Consider the following 15345-nt stretch of genomic DNA (forward strand, 5'->3'; position numbering starts at 1 on the left):
CCAGAGCGTGTGGTGGCGGTAACGCCTGTGCTCCGACCAGAGCCAACGCTGTTAGCGCGCCAGTGAAACGACGAGCTGTCGGAGGAGGAAACGTAGGAAAATAATCCCGCCGCTCCACCGCACAGCAGGCTAACCTCGGCAGCGCTAACACGCTAACGCCGAAGCTCCACAGTCAAGACAGCCCTAATCTCATCACGTCTCAGGGCGAAGGCCACAACGACCACGTCTCACCTACAGTACCATGACCCCCCCCCCCCCCCCCCCCCGACTCTAGCCCCTCCCTTTCTTACCTTGCCTTAATCCCCATTATCATTTTCAACAACTTTAATTAGTTCGTGTCCGGACAAACTACTAATCCTCGGGCGCGGTTTAAAATAGAGCGTCCACCAGGACTGGAAAAGCCTTTCTACAGGACATGACTTCTGGACCTTGACGTCACGCGAACACACACACACACACACACACACACAGGCACCACAGCTGCTGGTGACGTTTGTAAGAATGAATCTCCAAGGCATATACATTTATATATATAGTAATGGAATATGATTTGAATTCCAAACCCGGAAGATTAGCCTCCGGGTGTTCTCTATGACAGAGGGGGGGGGGGGGGGGGGCAAGTGACCTCTGACCTTCTGATAATTGCTTTTGTGACTCGAGACTCACTTTGGTGCCCTTAAACACGTAACACAGTGCTGCCCCCCTCAAGAGGTGTGGTCTGTTAATCCCTGCCTGGACATGATGTCATACAATAATAAAGCACCATAGGGGGACTGCTCATTAGGGATGGTGTGTATTGACCAGAGACAGTGGCTGGCTAAGTGGCAGCGGGATCAGCAGATCCCTGCGGTGATCCACAACATCCCCATCCTATGAGGGCATTCTCCATCTCCACAGTCGCTAAAAGTTTTCTGCTGAAAGCCATGTGTTGATCTATAACCCAGCTGAGCCATCACAAAGCCCAATCGGTCCCCCCTGTGTGTTCGTGAACAATAAACAGTGGACACATCAGCTCCTGATGATGACCGCAGGGGCACACTGCGATGTTAAAGCCAGTGCGTCAACTCTGACACGTCCTCTGCCAGACAGCTTGAGCTCATCTCTCTCTCTCTCCTCACACAGGCTCAGAGCGTTTCATCTGATCCGCTGTTAAGATGTTCCCGTCTCCTGTTAGCAATGAGATTACGAGGGTTGTTGTGGCACGTCTGGTGTATGACACACAGGGAGGGGAGTATGTCCCTCTCTGAACTCTGGTTCCTCTCTGCGGTGTGGAGAGACGAGTCATCACCCAGGACCATCATCATCATCATCATCATCTCCTCTCTCTTTCCTGGTGGCTGAAGCCCAGGGCGAGTTCTCCTGTCAGAGCTGTTTCTTGCTGACGTGGTCAGTACCAGCTGCTTTGAAGATAATAATAAGCCCAGTCGGGAAAACAGTCAAAGGCCACTCTCTGACGCTCCTTACGGAGGACTGACGTTAATCGCTGACGCGGGTCGCTCAATTTGTCAGCGGCCAATACACAACCAGGGCGTGTCTACTACTGATGTATTACAATGTCCTACAGTACCTCTGTAGAAAGAGGTTGAATGCATCAGCACAGTCTGACACACATAAACACAATCACAGAGGATTATCTTGATATGAATAATCAAAATGGGCATGTACAGTATAGCGCATTTCGGAAATAACTCAAATAATTCCATACCTGCTGTAATCCATAAAATCCTGAATCGATGAATTAATCCCAAACCTACATGAAAGAGCTGCTTTGATCCAGGCCATTACGTTGATGAGAGAAGCCCGCAGGTGGACAAAGAGCCCCGTTATTAACGTCAGACCTAATGACATGTCCTAATGACTCCCTACATGCCGAGTCCAATGCCCTCTTTACTGATACAGTAATCACTTAAACACTGTGTCTAGCCACGGTTGGCCGAATACCCCACAGCTGTAGGACATCGCCGACATCTCATTTGAGTAAAAACCCACTACACTGCACTCTGTCAAACCCTGACCATTAGCACTACCCTACAGCATAAGTACATTTCAATGTCTGGAAATGAGTGATGGGAACAAGTACAGAGTACTGAAAAAAAAGTAAACAGCTCTTTTTTTCTCTCACTATGGCCATTTCCTTAATGAGGATTAGTTAGAGCACGCCAACTCCTCAGAGTGAGAGACGGAAAGGAGAGGAAGGCAAACGATGTGGCCGACTTAGATGTACCAGGGGAGCCATGTCACATGATGAGGTCAGGGTTCAGGGATGCTGATGGATAGAGAGAAGAGGAGGGGTGGGAGGTGGGGGTGGGATGGGGAGAGGGAGAGAGAGGGAGGGGGAGGGATGGGTGGGAGGGGGAGGGAGAGACTAGCGAATGAGAGTATAGGTGACCCTCTGCACATTAGCGCTGTGGCCTAGCAAAACGGCAATCAGGAGCAGGCCTGAACCAGCGGAGGCCCAGGGGAGCCAGGTTATGAAACCGTTTACCTCAGAAGACGGCCACGACGTCAGGACTAGCATGGGCCTGGCTCACACATCCTATAACACCCAGGTATTCAGGGATGTTAGGGGCGATGTTACGGCACTGATCTTCTTAGAACGGTGAAATGAGAGCGGGTTCCGTCTCATTCCGAGAGACCAGTAGCAGCTCTCTGGGGAGTGAGGTCTGGGGAGGACATGGCCTGCCATAGGAGGGGGCTAACAAACAAGAGCTGTGGATGCAATAGAAATACAGCTCCCATTCTTTCACGCTCCCTGGAATTCATTGACAGAAACCAACCGAATGTAAAACCTAGTTAACTCTTTAACTCATGCACAGTACCTCATACATAGTACTTAAAATAGACAAATAACATTTCTACTGAGAAATATAGTCTCTCGAAGACAGACTTGGAGTGCTGGACATCTCCATTGTTAACGTCTAACAAGCTAGCTAGCTTCTGTAGAACAATTACAGGACGAAAATGAAAAACAACAGCATGGGGCGGGGAGGAGCTTCATCAGGCACATTGAAACCATGTCCTCCATGTGTTTGGGAAGATCCAATCACATTTATGGGTATTTTATTTGGGTCTCCGCCTCAGAATGCCAATATAAAGATAACAGGCGTTGTGTCAGAAACCCCTCTGAAAAGAGGCATATGAAATGAAAGAAATCTGACACTAAATATGACATTACTAATTTCATGACGTCCACAGCTCTGGCTTTGGGGAGAGGAGGACATCATAGCAGGACAGACACGTTCTGAGCCGAGAGGAACACACCAATCACAGCGCCGCCCGCCCGCCCGTCAGTGGTGGCACTCTGAGAGAGGAGCTGAAGAGACAGGCCCCCGACATTCCCAAACATTTCAGCCGGCCGAGGCGCGATGCGGACTGGCAGGTCTCCGATGCGTGGCGAGATGGCTTCCTCCGGGCACCGCGCACGGATCTGCGTCAGCACCGGGGAAACCGCGTGACAGGACACGGCGCCACAGGCCCCTGGCACGACATCGCACTCCTTCCACTCCTTCCACTCCTTCCACTCGGGAAAACAGACATGGAAAACCTTGTTCCTCATGTTTAAAGCACAATTAAAATAGGGACTTGTACTGCTGAGTGTGGGATCCATTTTCGGCTTCATTCAACTGAGTGATATACTGTACTGAGCGTGAGCAGTTCATAGTGGAGTAAAGAGATAATAAAGACCCTGTGAGTAGACACTTTGCCTGGTTCTTTCAGTAAAGTGCAGTGAGCGACTACTGCTAAACCACACAGCTGTCTGCTCAGTCACTCAGAGAGGGGGCTGCCTTCCACACATTTCAGCTGACAGAGCTGCAGCACGACAATTCTTTGCTCTTTACTGTTTATTGTTCCCCAATGAACACAGAGAATTGTGCTTGAGGAAATAGTCTTCTGTATGAAAAGAGCACTTACGGATGGTTAAAGCTACATCATTTCTTCCTGCAACACCAGCCAGCAGTATAGTTCTGGGTAAAACTGCTTAACCGCCCTATTCTAATTGTCCTATTGTGTGTCGATAAAAATTACCCCATCCTATTTAAGGGGGTTTCTAAGAGACACTGGATCAAAAGATTCTAATGATAGACCTACGTGTTGTTTTTGACAATGAGATTAGGGCAGGTGTCACAGCAGTGCAGGAAAGAGATGGCTTCTTTGTGATTAATGAAGCAACTGCAAATTCTACTCGAGATATCGATTGATTCGGCACTGTGGACGGCCTCGGGCTGAATTAATCTGCCTGCAAATATGCAAGACTAGGCAGTGTATGAATCCACTGCCTGACATATGCAACATAGAGGTCTGGGAGTGTAGGAAAATACCAGGCCCCAAAAAAGCCTGTGAGAAGTCTTATCTGTAAAAGTAATGCCCCTTTTGATTAGACAATTATAGTGAGTTATCACATATCAAAGCAGCTTTATGGTCCTCTTTGTCATATATTGGCTTTGTTGTAAGTCTCTGGTGAAAGGCCAGTGCAGAGAATGTTCAGCAAGACCTTATGTAAACAAGAGTTCATGGGTTATCTCTGCGTGGTTGAGTTAGCTCTGTGTGGTTGGGTTAGCTCTATATGGCTGGGTTAGCTCTGTGGTGTTGGGTTAGCTCTGTGGGGTTGGGTTAGCTCTCTGTGGCTGGGTTAGCTCTCTGTGGCTGGGTTAGCTCTCTGTGGCTGGGTTAGCTCTCTGTGGCTGGGTTAGCTCTGTGGGGTTTGGTTAGCTCTCTGTGGGGCTGGGTTAGCTCTGTGGGGCTGGGTTAGCTCTGTGTGGCTGGGTTAGCTCTCTGTGGCTGGGTTAGGTCAGGAGGCTTCGACGCACCACTTTGTCTGGACCACTCAGCTTCACTGGGGGAGCTGGGAGGTTAACACAAACTGATTGCCAACTGTGTTGATATTGAAGGCTGTAGTCCTCCTAAAGATAAGACACACACACACGCTCTCTCTCTCTTATGCTGAACTCGGGATATCTGATAGTTTATGTTAGATGCTTTTATTAGTAGATGGTTGATGTTATCTTTATATTACACTTGATATACTCTCTGATATCTGCCCCCACCCTCTCTCTCTCTCTCTCTCTCTCTCTCTCTCTCTCTCTCTCTCTCTCTCTCTCTCTCTCTCTCTCTCCCTCTCTCTCTCTCTCTCTCTCCCCCCCTCTCTCTCTCTCTCTCTCTCTCTCTCTCTCTCTCTCTCTCTCTCTCTCTCTCGTACTAGCATAGGATGTGTTTCTATCATATGAAGCAGTGAAGCATGGCCTTTCACTGAGTGAGCCAACAGATACAGAATAGATAGCCTGGCTTCTTATCCCTCTATTCTACCAGTCACACACACACACAAACACACACACACACAAACACACACAAACACACACAAACAAACACACACACACACACACACACACACACACACACGCACACACACACACGCACACACACAACCCTGCTACTCTCTGTTGCTGGAACAAAGGACAGTCTTTTACGCACAACAGGTTTTCTCAACAAACAAAGAATTTGGTCCAATTTTAAAACACTTAAGCCAGTTTATACTGTAGGACTTCATCTATACCTGGAACTTCATTCCAGTAATCCAAGGGTTTAATTAAATCCCAATCCCATATTCTTCTTCAACATCGTTGTTGAATTGATCCAAAGCTTAACTTCAAAATAGTTTAATAAAAAGGGATGGTCATAGCATTTATTGACACATCTAAAATCAATTACCTACATGGTGGATCATTCACGAAGCCTCTAAGTATTGGTTAGACTTGTACAGTATAACTCAATACAGACTTGTCCAGTATAACCTTGTCTGATTTCTCATAATATTATTACAGTAGTGTGTTTACCAACCTATAGGGGCAAGGATCTCAGGAGCAACTTCAGCAGAACATGTGAAGTTTAGCCACGTCTCAAACACTAAGAGAAGCATGCAGAAATGGAATAGTGTAAACTGCAGGCTGCGAATGGAATTCAACAGGCAAACAACCGCTGCACTCATTAAGCAACGCTCCAAACAAAGAGGGGAGGGAGAAACATGGGGACAAAGGAAAAGGTACCACACTCTCATTGTTGGTCTCTATCTTTCATTTTAGGGGGAAATTTCACAAAGTGACCTTTTCAGAATGCAGTATAGCCTGAGAATGGAAACCAACACTATAAGCGAGTACCTTTGTTGCCATTGCCAACAGATTCAGTTGTATTTATCTGTTTGGGGTGAAATCCTGTGTGTCCAAAAACACAGCAGGAAACGTGACAACAAAGACTGTGTGGTATGACATGACATTCTGTTAAATATAATTGAATATTGGGCAACTTGAACAGAAATGTATATTTCTATCAAATAAAATAAACGAGCAGTCAATATTGTCAGTAATATGCTGCTTACATTTGTGGAATTTAAACAGTGATCAGAAATTAATCTTGACCAAATGCATCATTGATAATCCCAGCCAAATCATAACAAATCATTGGTGAGAGACCATAATACATAAATTAAATAAATATTGGTTTAAAGCCCAATTGGAAGGCGACTACAATTGGCAGCCTCGTTGTCCGTTTCCTTATGCTGTTTAATACGCTCAGTTTTGATGGGTTTGCCTTGCAATTGACTCAATTAACAAATACTATGCAATCATCAAAACAAAGGGGATGAGAAGCCCGTGCGTGCGGTGCCAGTGCGCAAACTGTCGCGTGCACAACCCCGGCGGAGAACGAGCACGTCGACTCATCTCGCCGAGGTTTCTCTGGCAACCCTGTCTCCTCTTTGTCTCCATGGCAATGGACCGTTCGCCCGTTTACATCCCGACACGAAGCGCAGCAGCGGTTCTAGAGACATGCAGATGCAACCTTTACGCAGCGGCTCAAGTGTGTCCACGTCATCACTTAGCGTATTATATACCCCGGTCGGTGTGAATAGAAATGTGATGTTTGAGAGCTGGGCAAAATGCAAACCTGCAGAAAATGTGCAAGCAAGAAACACAGGACATTTCAACAGGATGCCAGTGACAATGTTGTTGCACCGCCAAGTCGTTAAAGCGACAGCACGACCATTCTCCGTGTAGCCTAATAGCCTATCTATGGAAATGCACGCTGCTTTGATTTTCTTTGTTGTGTTTAAATGTTTTGTTTTAAATTAGCCTAATTCTAATTCGCAGAGATGTAGGCCTATAGCCTAATTGTTGTAACTAAGAAATGGCGGCAAATGATTAGCCTACATTGAGTAGGTAATAATGATCTAAGAGCCATTTCATAACATGAGTAGGCCTATGTAAGTGTACCATGGACAGCTCTTGGTCTGCAATCCAGTGCTGGCCATGCCGCGCCATTCAGACGCTCCTACTATTGTTTGTGTGGAGATGAATGGACGCGCGGTCGCTTTAAACCAGTGATTCAGGGGCAACAATCTGTGCGTCGCAAAGGCTCGCTTCTTACCCTTGGAAGCATCCTTTTCTTCTTTAGGCTTCGCCACTTTTCCGCTCATAGATCCCAGTTTGGATGTGTAATTCCCGATTTAGTCAAGAATCGAACTCCTTTGAATCGCTTGCAGCCAGTTTCTTCAATGAAATCCTTACCAAAGGTGCCAGTTGCTGAGATAAGTGTTCTGTGAGACAATATGGAAAATAGTGCAATTAGTCTTCAAGATCGCATTTTTAATTACTAAGTTGCACAAAGAGAGAACCACAGCAACAAAGCAATGTATGAAACCAGTTGGTTATAGTCATCATGAGTATAGCGCAGGCATCAATGGATGAATCCAGCTATTGATAACTTGTATTATATTCACGCACCGAACAAAACAATTTACTTCGCAAAAGCGCATATGGTTGTATGAAAAAGGATTGAGAAGCCCTATGGATATCCATCACTAGCCTACACACGCGCTTGAATAATTTCAAACCCATATAGTCTTACCTTATCTCTTCCACGTTTTCTGCTACATCAATGCACATTGATAAAGAAAAACGCTTCCACCATGAATTCCGCTATGTTGCCTACAAAAATCACGACCCTCTCGGCTGTGACAAAGGATTGGAGGTAAAAAAAAAAAAAAAGCTAAGAAAATAAGCGTAGGGCTTCCAGTGAGTGTCAAACGACGTCAGAGAAAAACGGAAAGGGCATAAAATTAAGATCCTCAAAGGAACTACCTTCTACGCACACGGGGCATCCGCAAATGCCATTCTCTGCAAGCGACGCAATCAGGTTTCCTTGTCTAAAGACTATTCTATTGAAGAAGCGCTAGTACAAAGCATCTCATGCGCTGCATGGGAAATATATAACACTGTGATCAACAGGGTCCACAAAGTAAGCGCTGAAGCCTGCTCAATCCATCGCACATTTGCGCATATACGATGCGAGACGAAGCTTGAACTTAAATAACGACACACGTAAAAGGCATGAAAAAATCAATTCTATACAAGTCCGCTTCCATCCACCATTACATTGAACACACGCGACGGACGAGGAGCGCAGTGGCCGTGGCGTCAATGTGGAATCAAGAAGAGCGGTCGTGTGTGGAGGAGATTGCGCTTCTTTGACGAAGCGTATATTGTATTGTTGCTTAGTGCATTGCTTAGTCTTATTGTTGATTTTAGGTTAGCTTTTTTTAGTTTTTGTTTGTTTTTTGTTAGTTTGTGAGAATAGATTAAATAAGGTAGCATATATTATTTGCTTATTAGTGAAACAGGAGGGTATATTTAAAGTGACTTTGCGACATAGATATTGAGCAAAACGTTAGTTGAACGTCTATCAAACACAACCACTCTAATTTGAGAGAGGAGTGATAGAGCCTGACAATCGATTTGGGTATACATAGACTAGCAGATTCATTTAAGAACCATCGGAAAGAAATAACTCCAGCAGAAAGGAACACATACATATAAACGAAACCACCAATAAAACCTTTACGCACAAATGTCATACCTCCAAAGATGTGCCAAATACATAACCCAGATCATGTAAAAGGTAGATCTGAGAACATAACAATTAGCCGACGTACAATCCCATGTGTCGGAATCCATGCAAATAAGTGCAAGACACGACCCTAAAAGCGCACTGCACGAAATAACTTACCTGGGTGAAGTTAAAACTGTTGAATCGAAATCGTGCACTCTCGCTTATAGCTAAATAGGGTATGTCTATAATCGCGGTGCGCAGCGTTCACCCGAAGTTCCAGATGTCCACGGATCGATAGTCAACGCTCGTATTCAATAGACGACTATTCTTTGACTCGGGACACCTTGCTAAAGTTTCCCTGCGCTGTCGTCTCTCATGTTCTTTCAGTGTGTTTCCTGAGATTTCCTGGATGACAAATGCGCAGTGGAATGCAAACATTGACACTAGTGTATTTCTGTACAAGTCGATATCGGAAATACGGTGAGCAAGATCACAAGGCAGGCGTAATCCCCGTTAAATTGCCGTTCCCTTTTTTTGCTTGGTTGTTGCTCGTCATTAATCACTTTGGTAACAACTGACACGAAAATGTATCATCAGTTGAAATGAACGAGTCGCCTAAAAAAATTTTTTACGCAACAAAAAAGTATATGACCCAGTATTGAATGTCATTGTTATCTTCTTGGTATAGCAGCTTATATCATTATTGAAAAACATTGTTTTGTCCAGTCAATAAACAGTCGTTAACCCTAATGTTCCTTTACTTGGCCACTACCATGGGCTACAAAAACATTGCATGTACAAAGCATGGACTGACTGTGACTTGGTTGATTGATTCCGTAAGAAATGTGTTACTGTATTTCAAACAATTATCAGGCCAAATGAACTGAAGTTATTGCTCAGAAAAACACTTTCACTGCATTAGAACATGAATCAAACACAGCTTCATTACCTTAGACGTTGAGATTGAGCGGGCGGTTGAAGATGAGTAAAGAAGTAAAGGTCAGCGTTTACCCCTCATTAAACACTTACAAAATAATATGCATTCAGTCCCCCTTTGACAACCAATCAATTCGTGAATTAATCAAGCTCGACAGCTGTAGACTCAAAATCCCAAACTGTTTGATGAGCTGACCGTCCAACACGCTTCTAGTGAGTTCCCTCGAACTTGTGGAACTCTGAAGTGCGGTCCTAGCTCGACCCCTGTATGCGTTGATGTCACATCACCTGGCTCTTTGCAGGTCTGTGCCTTCCACGGGCAGAAAAAAAAAGTTGCGGTTGAGTGTTACAGGATCTATATGGCTGCTATTTTTAGGGGAAACTGGACTCCTTTCAATCTTCTTTTGCATGCTCAAGTCTTCCTGGCAGTGGGCTCATTTCTCACGTAGACCTCGACCCCCCCCCCCCCCCCCCCCCCTTAAGAGAGGAAAAGCACTGTAGGCCTTGGCTAAATGTAAGCCTGTGTATTAGATACTTTTCATCCACAAACCATCTATGTCAAAAGGAAAACCAAATATTCTTATCCAATCAACAAGTTTAAAATGAACCGATGCTGTGATTGATAGGTGGCATGGCTGTTGACCTTCAGATGGCTACACTGCACCTCCTTTGCTGTTTATGACCCTTCTTCCTGTTCTTCCGGTTTGTGATAGGTTTGGGCAATCCTTCTCTTTGATTTTCCTATTTTCTGATGACTGCCATAAATATAATGTATTTTTTGAGGTCACAAACTGTTCAGGCCTCCTGCCGTCAGAGACAGAGAAGGAGGCCACTGAGGAGAGGCAGAGAGAGAGAGAGACTCACTGGACTACTAAAGCCGCATAGAGCACTGTATATACATTTGAATAGCAGCTGTGGTTCAATTCCTGTCGTCCATACCAATCAAGCTGAATATAGAAGGCTCAATCCCTGGTCTTGATCCTTCATTAGTATTCATGGACCAGCCAATGCTCCCGGAAGGCTTAATCAGCAACACTGGCCATTTTAGCAGAGATACTGTGGCGTGGAGACCATAGGATCAATGGGAGCTGACCACTGTCAGTAGCCAGGGGTCAGGAAGGTTAGAGGGGAACTGATCAATAAGGCTAAGGTGTCAATGGCTGGATGTGTTTATAAGAGCCTCCATCGCTCAGTTTATCCATCAGCCCCAGGGATAGATGACAGCTGGCCACCACAGAAGAAGAAGAAGAAGAAGACCACCGGACATCTGGGATAATATGACACCCGTCACAGTCGGGAAGTCAGGAAGAAAAAAGGATCCACTTTTAACCTCTACCTGTCATCTGTCGTCCCAAGGAGTCGCATGCATTATCATAGACAGCTTGTTCTATTATAATATTGTTGAATACTGGATATTATCCAAATGGTGAAGGGATGAAGAAAGAGTTGGCCAAATAGAGAGTTCCCTGCAGAATATTGGAATCGGCTTCGGCTAAGCAGGTGTGTATAATCATTTTCTCTGTATCGAGTCCAAATAGTGGCTTTCACACCATCCCCGCCCCCCGGGGACGACCAGACTGCAGGACTCATTTTAGCAAACAGAAGCTGCGGTCCCAGGCACCTCTGAGTGGAATCCTGCCATGTTCAGTGTCTGACAAAATATCAGGAGTAGTGACAGGAGCAGGGGGCTGTTTGGATGACAGTCTGGTGGATGTCATGCAGACAAGACAGGCTCCACATGCATGTGTATGATTTCAAAGGAGAGTAGTATCTGTTGTGATGATTTCATGGTCTACTTTACAATCTATAATAAAATAAAATAAAAGACTCACATCGAGTTGGTTGTTGATCCACATAATCAGAGGCCAAACCATTGCCTTTAGATCCAGCGTGCCTGAGTCAGCAGTGGCATAGTGTGCTTGATCAACCGCCTGGCCTGTGTCTCTATGTATGTGTGTGTGTGTGTGTGTGTGTGTGTGTGTGTGTGTGTGTGTGTGTGTGTGTGTGTGTGTGTGTGTGTGTGTGCTCAGTATCAGTATCCGCTGTTATTGGTAGCCGCTCAATATGGAGAAGGCGGTGCTTCCTGTACCCATGAGCTGGATACTGTCTGTTTTACAGTATTGATACTGGATCTGTCAACCCACTGGTATCATCTGGTGTGAATAACATCCTGTGTGTAGCAGAACTGGTTGTTGGCTCAGCATTACTGTAACATATTGTTTCCATGATGTCAAAATGCACTGTTAGTATTTATGTCCTTTAGAATTGTACATGTATGTGCATATAAATAATTTAAAATGTGTGTGTGTGTGTGCGTGCATGCGTGTGTGTGTGTAAATGTTAGTGGCTAGTGTTCCTTCTGTGTCCATGTCCTAGCACTAATGCCACAACCTGGAGAACGTCTCTCTCTGTCCCTGCACAGTGTAGCGGAAGTGGTTTGGAACTGTAATCAGTAGCCTTGTCTGAGACCTGAAGACATGTGTTAGCTTACCAAGCTAGTTCCTAGACTTTGTTGTAGCAGGCTATGGCACATGTCTTCCATGCGGTAGACCTGCGCTCAAATCAGTTGGTCACAACAGCACAACACTAAGACCCAACCAGTACTATTAACATCCCTGTTACTGTACACTCTGTCCTCTTTAATGTCCTAACAGTACAAGCCACATTCACCCAGTCTGCAGTAATATCCCCCAAAGCCTTTGTTTACCCGCACTCAACTCTGACAGGACAGGCTTTTTCCATTTTGTCAGCTTTGTGTAAACAGCCATGTCAATCCTGACCAAATCTCCCTCCCCTCCCTCTCCCTCTTTTCGTCTGTCTGTCACCCCCCCCCCCACACACACACACACACCCGCCCGCCCATGGCCCCTCATAGCCCACTGTGGCATGCCAGTCCAGGGAAGCCAGTGGTAGCATGACAAGACCACAAAAACAATATCAAGTTTCAAGTTTCAAGTTTATTGTTACGTCACATTAGAGAGTAAAATTAGTAAGCTTCCATTCCTGATATTTCAGTACAAGACAATAAGGCGTTAGGCATAATTCAAAGAGAATAAAGAAGTGAGTTTATTTCTTCTATCTTGGCTTTCATAGGATAGTGTGCACTTCTAGCATTAATATAGTATAGGGTTCCTAATGAGGAGCCCAACCCCTAGCGGTTACTCACCAATTTACTCACCAATTCAAAATCAATTCTCATCCCCTGGACAACAGAGCTGAGACATACACTCACCCGACACTTTACTAGGAACACCTGTACACCTTCCCATTCATCCAGGTGGTGTAATGGTGTGGGGAATGTTTTCTTGGCACAATTTGGGCCCATTAAATACCAATCAATCATCGCTTGAATACCACAGCCTATTTGAGTATTGTTACTGATCATGTGCATCCCATCATGGCCACAATGTACCCATCTTCTAATGGCTACTTCCAGCATGGTCACAAAGCAAATGTCGTCTCAAACTGGTTTCATGAACATGAACAATGATTTCGGTGTTCTTCAGTGGCCTTCCCAGTCACCGGATCTGAATCCATAGAACACCTTTGGGATGTGGTAGAACGGGAGATTCACAGCTTGAAGCAGATTCACAGCTTCACAACGGGAGATTCACAGCTTGCACCTGAAAAATCGGCAGGAATTGCGTGACGCAATCATGTCATCATGGACCAGAATCTCAAAGGAATGTTTCCAACATCTTGTAGAATCAATGCCACCAAGAATTTAGGCTGTTGAGAGAAAAGGGAGGCTCTACCCAGTATTAGGCAGCACTAGTATAGTGTTCCTAATAATGTGTCCAGTGAGTGTAAATGTGATGGATGGAGTAAGACAGAGCGTTAGGTTCCATGGCGAGAGGGGATGTGGAGCTGGTGATGTGCAACTCAGGCTTACTGAAAATCACCCAAGGTGATGTTTAGGGAGACAGTATTGGAGCTATGAGGGATCAGTCTTAAAATAATTTTCTGGGACGGGGAAGCAGGGAAGGGAGAGAGGGAGGCAGGGAGGGGAGAGAGGGAGGCAGGGAGGGGAGAGGGAGGCAGGGAGGGGAGCGAGGGAGGGGAGAGAGAGAGAGGGAGGCAGGGAGGGGAGAGAGGGAGGCAGGGAGGGGAGAGAGGGAGGCAGGGAGGGGAGAGAAGGAGGGAGGCAGGGAGAAGAGAGAGAGAGAGGCAGGGAGGAGAGAGAGAGGGAGGCAGGGAGGGGAGAGAGGGAGGCAGGGAGGAGAGAGAGGGAGGCAGGGAGGGGAGAGAGGGAGGCAGGGAGGAGAGAGGGAGGCAGGGAGGGGAGAGAGGGAGGGAGGCAGGGAGGAGAGAGAGGGAGGCAGGGAGGGGAGAGAGGGAGGCAGGGAGGGGAGAGAGGGAGGCAGGGAGGAGAGAGAGGGGAGGCAGGGAGGAGAGAGAGGGAGGCAGGGAGGAGAGAGAGGGAGGCAGGGAGGGGAGAGAGGGAGGCAAGGAGGGGAGAGAAGGAGGGAGGCAGGGAGAAGAGAGAGAGAGAGGCAGGGAGGAGAGAGAGGGAGGCAGAGAGGAGAGAGAGAGAGGCAGGGAGGAGAGAGAGGGAGGCAGAGAGGAGCGAGAGAGAGAGGCAGGGAGGAGAGAGAGGGAGGCAGAGAGGAGAGAGAGAGAGGCAGGGAGGAGAGAGAGGGAGGCAGAGAGGGGAGAGAGGGAGGGAGAGAGAGAGAGGGAGGCAGGGAGGGGAGAGAGGGAGGGAGGGGAGAGAGGGAGGGAGGGGAGAGAGGGAGGCAGGGAGGAGAGAGAGGGAGGCAGGGAGGAGAGAGAGGGAGGCAGGGAGGAGAGAGAGAGAGAGGGAGGCAGGGAGGAGAGAGAGGGAGAGAGAGGGAGGCAGGGAGGAGAGAGAGGGAGGCAGGGAGGAGAGAGAGGGAGGCAGGGAGGGGAGAGAGGGAGAGAGAGAGAGGGAGGGAGGGGAGAGAGGCGATGGAGGGAGGATGATTTATGTTTCTGCCCCTGCATGGTGCTGGGGGGTTTCAGTCAGAAGCCTTTGTTTGCAGATGTTGGTGTGAGCCGTGCTCTGAGGGACGCTGATAAGAACACCAGGGGGGCTCCATAACCCTGCTACTGATGATGTCATCACACGCTGTAGGTCTGTGGTGAACACTGGAGGTCTGTGGTGAACACTGTGGGGTCTAAGGGTCCCAGTGCATCGTGCAACATGTTGTGTTGTAATGTGTACCACACACAACAATCAAATATATTTTAAGATACGTTTCTTTTTTTTTCTTCTTTTTAAAAAAATATAATTATCTATTGCGATAAAAGTATGCATTGTTTTCCCAAGTTGACATACAGTACATTGCAGGTTGTAGCTCGAATTTCCACTCTATGGCTAAAGCTCAGATGTCTAGAAAGTCTTGAAAAATAGGTACTGATAGGAAAGAAAATCTGTATCCTTTAGTCTCACCGCTGTACTTACTGTCCTGTGGAAAACTCTGTGTTTGTGCGTAACTGCACACCACACCGCCAGAGGGGGGTCAAGGTCAAAGGGCATGACACCATGTTGTATTCCTGTCACACATCACC

At 46.6% G+C, this 15345-nt stretch overlaps 1 protein-coding gene across 1 annotated transcript in view; it reads right to left on the reverse strand.

The window, feature by feature from the left end:
• fgf13a (fibroblast growth factor 13a) overlaps window positions 1–7465 on the reverse strand; it is a gene marked incomplete at both ends in the record, with an annotated part of 119006 nt that extends 111541 nt beyond the window's left edge. The window contains one exon of the mRNA XM_080526429.1: window positions 7417–7465. Coding sequence (XP_080382555.1) covers window positions 7417–7465 — 49 coding nt within the window. The remainder of the gene's footprint in view (window positions 1–7416) is intronic.
• Between the last annotated feature and the right edge of the window lie 7880 nt (window positions 7466–15345).

Source organism: Nansenia antarctica (assembly GCF_963989245.1).
Source record: "Nansenia antarctica genome assembly, chromosome: 3".
Classification (NCBI taxonomy): Eukaryota; Metazoa; Chordata; class Actinopteri; order Argentiniformes; family Microstomatidae; genus Nansenia; species Nansenia antarctica.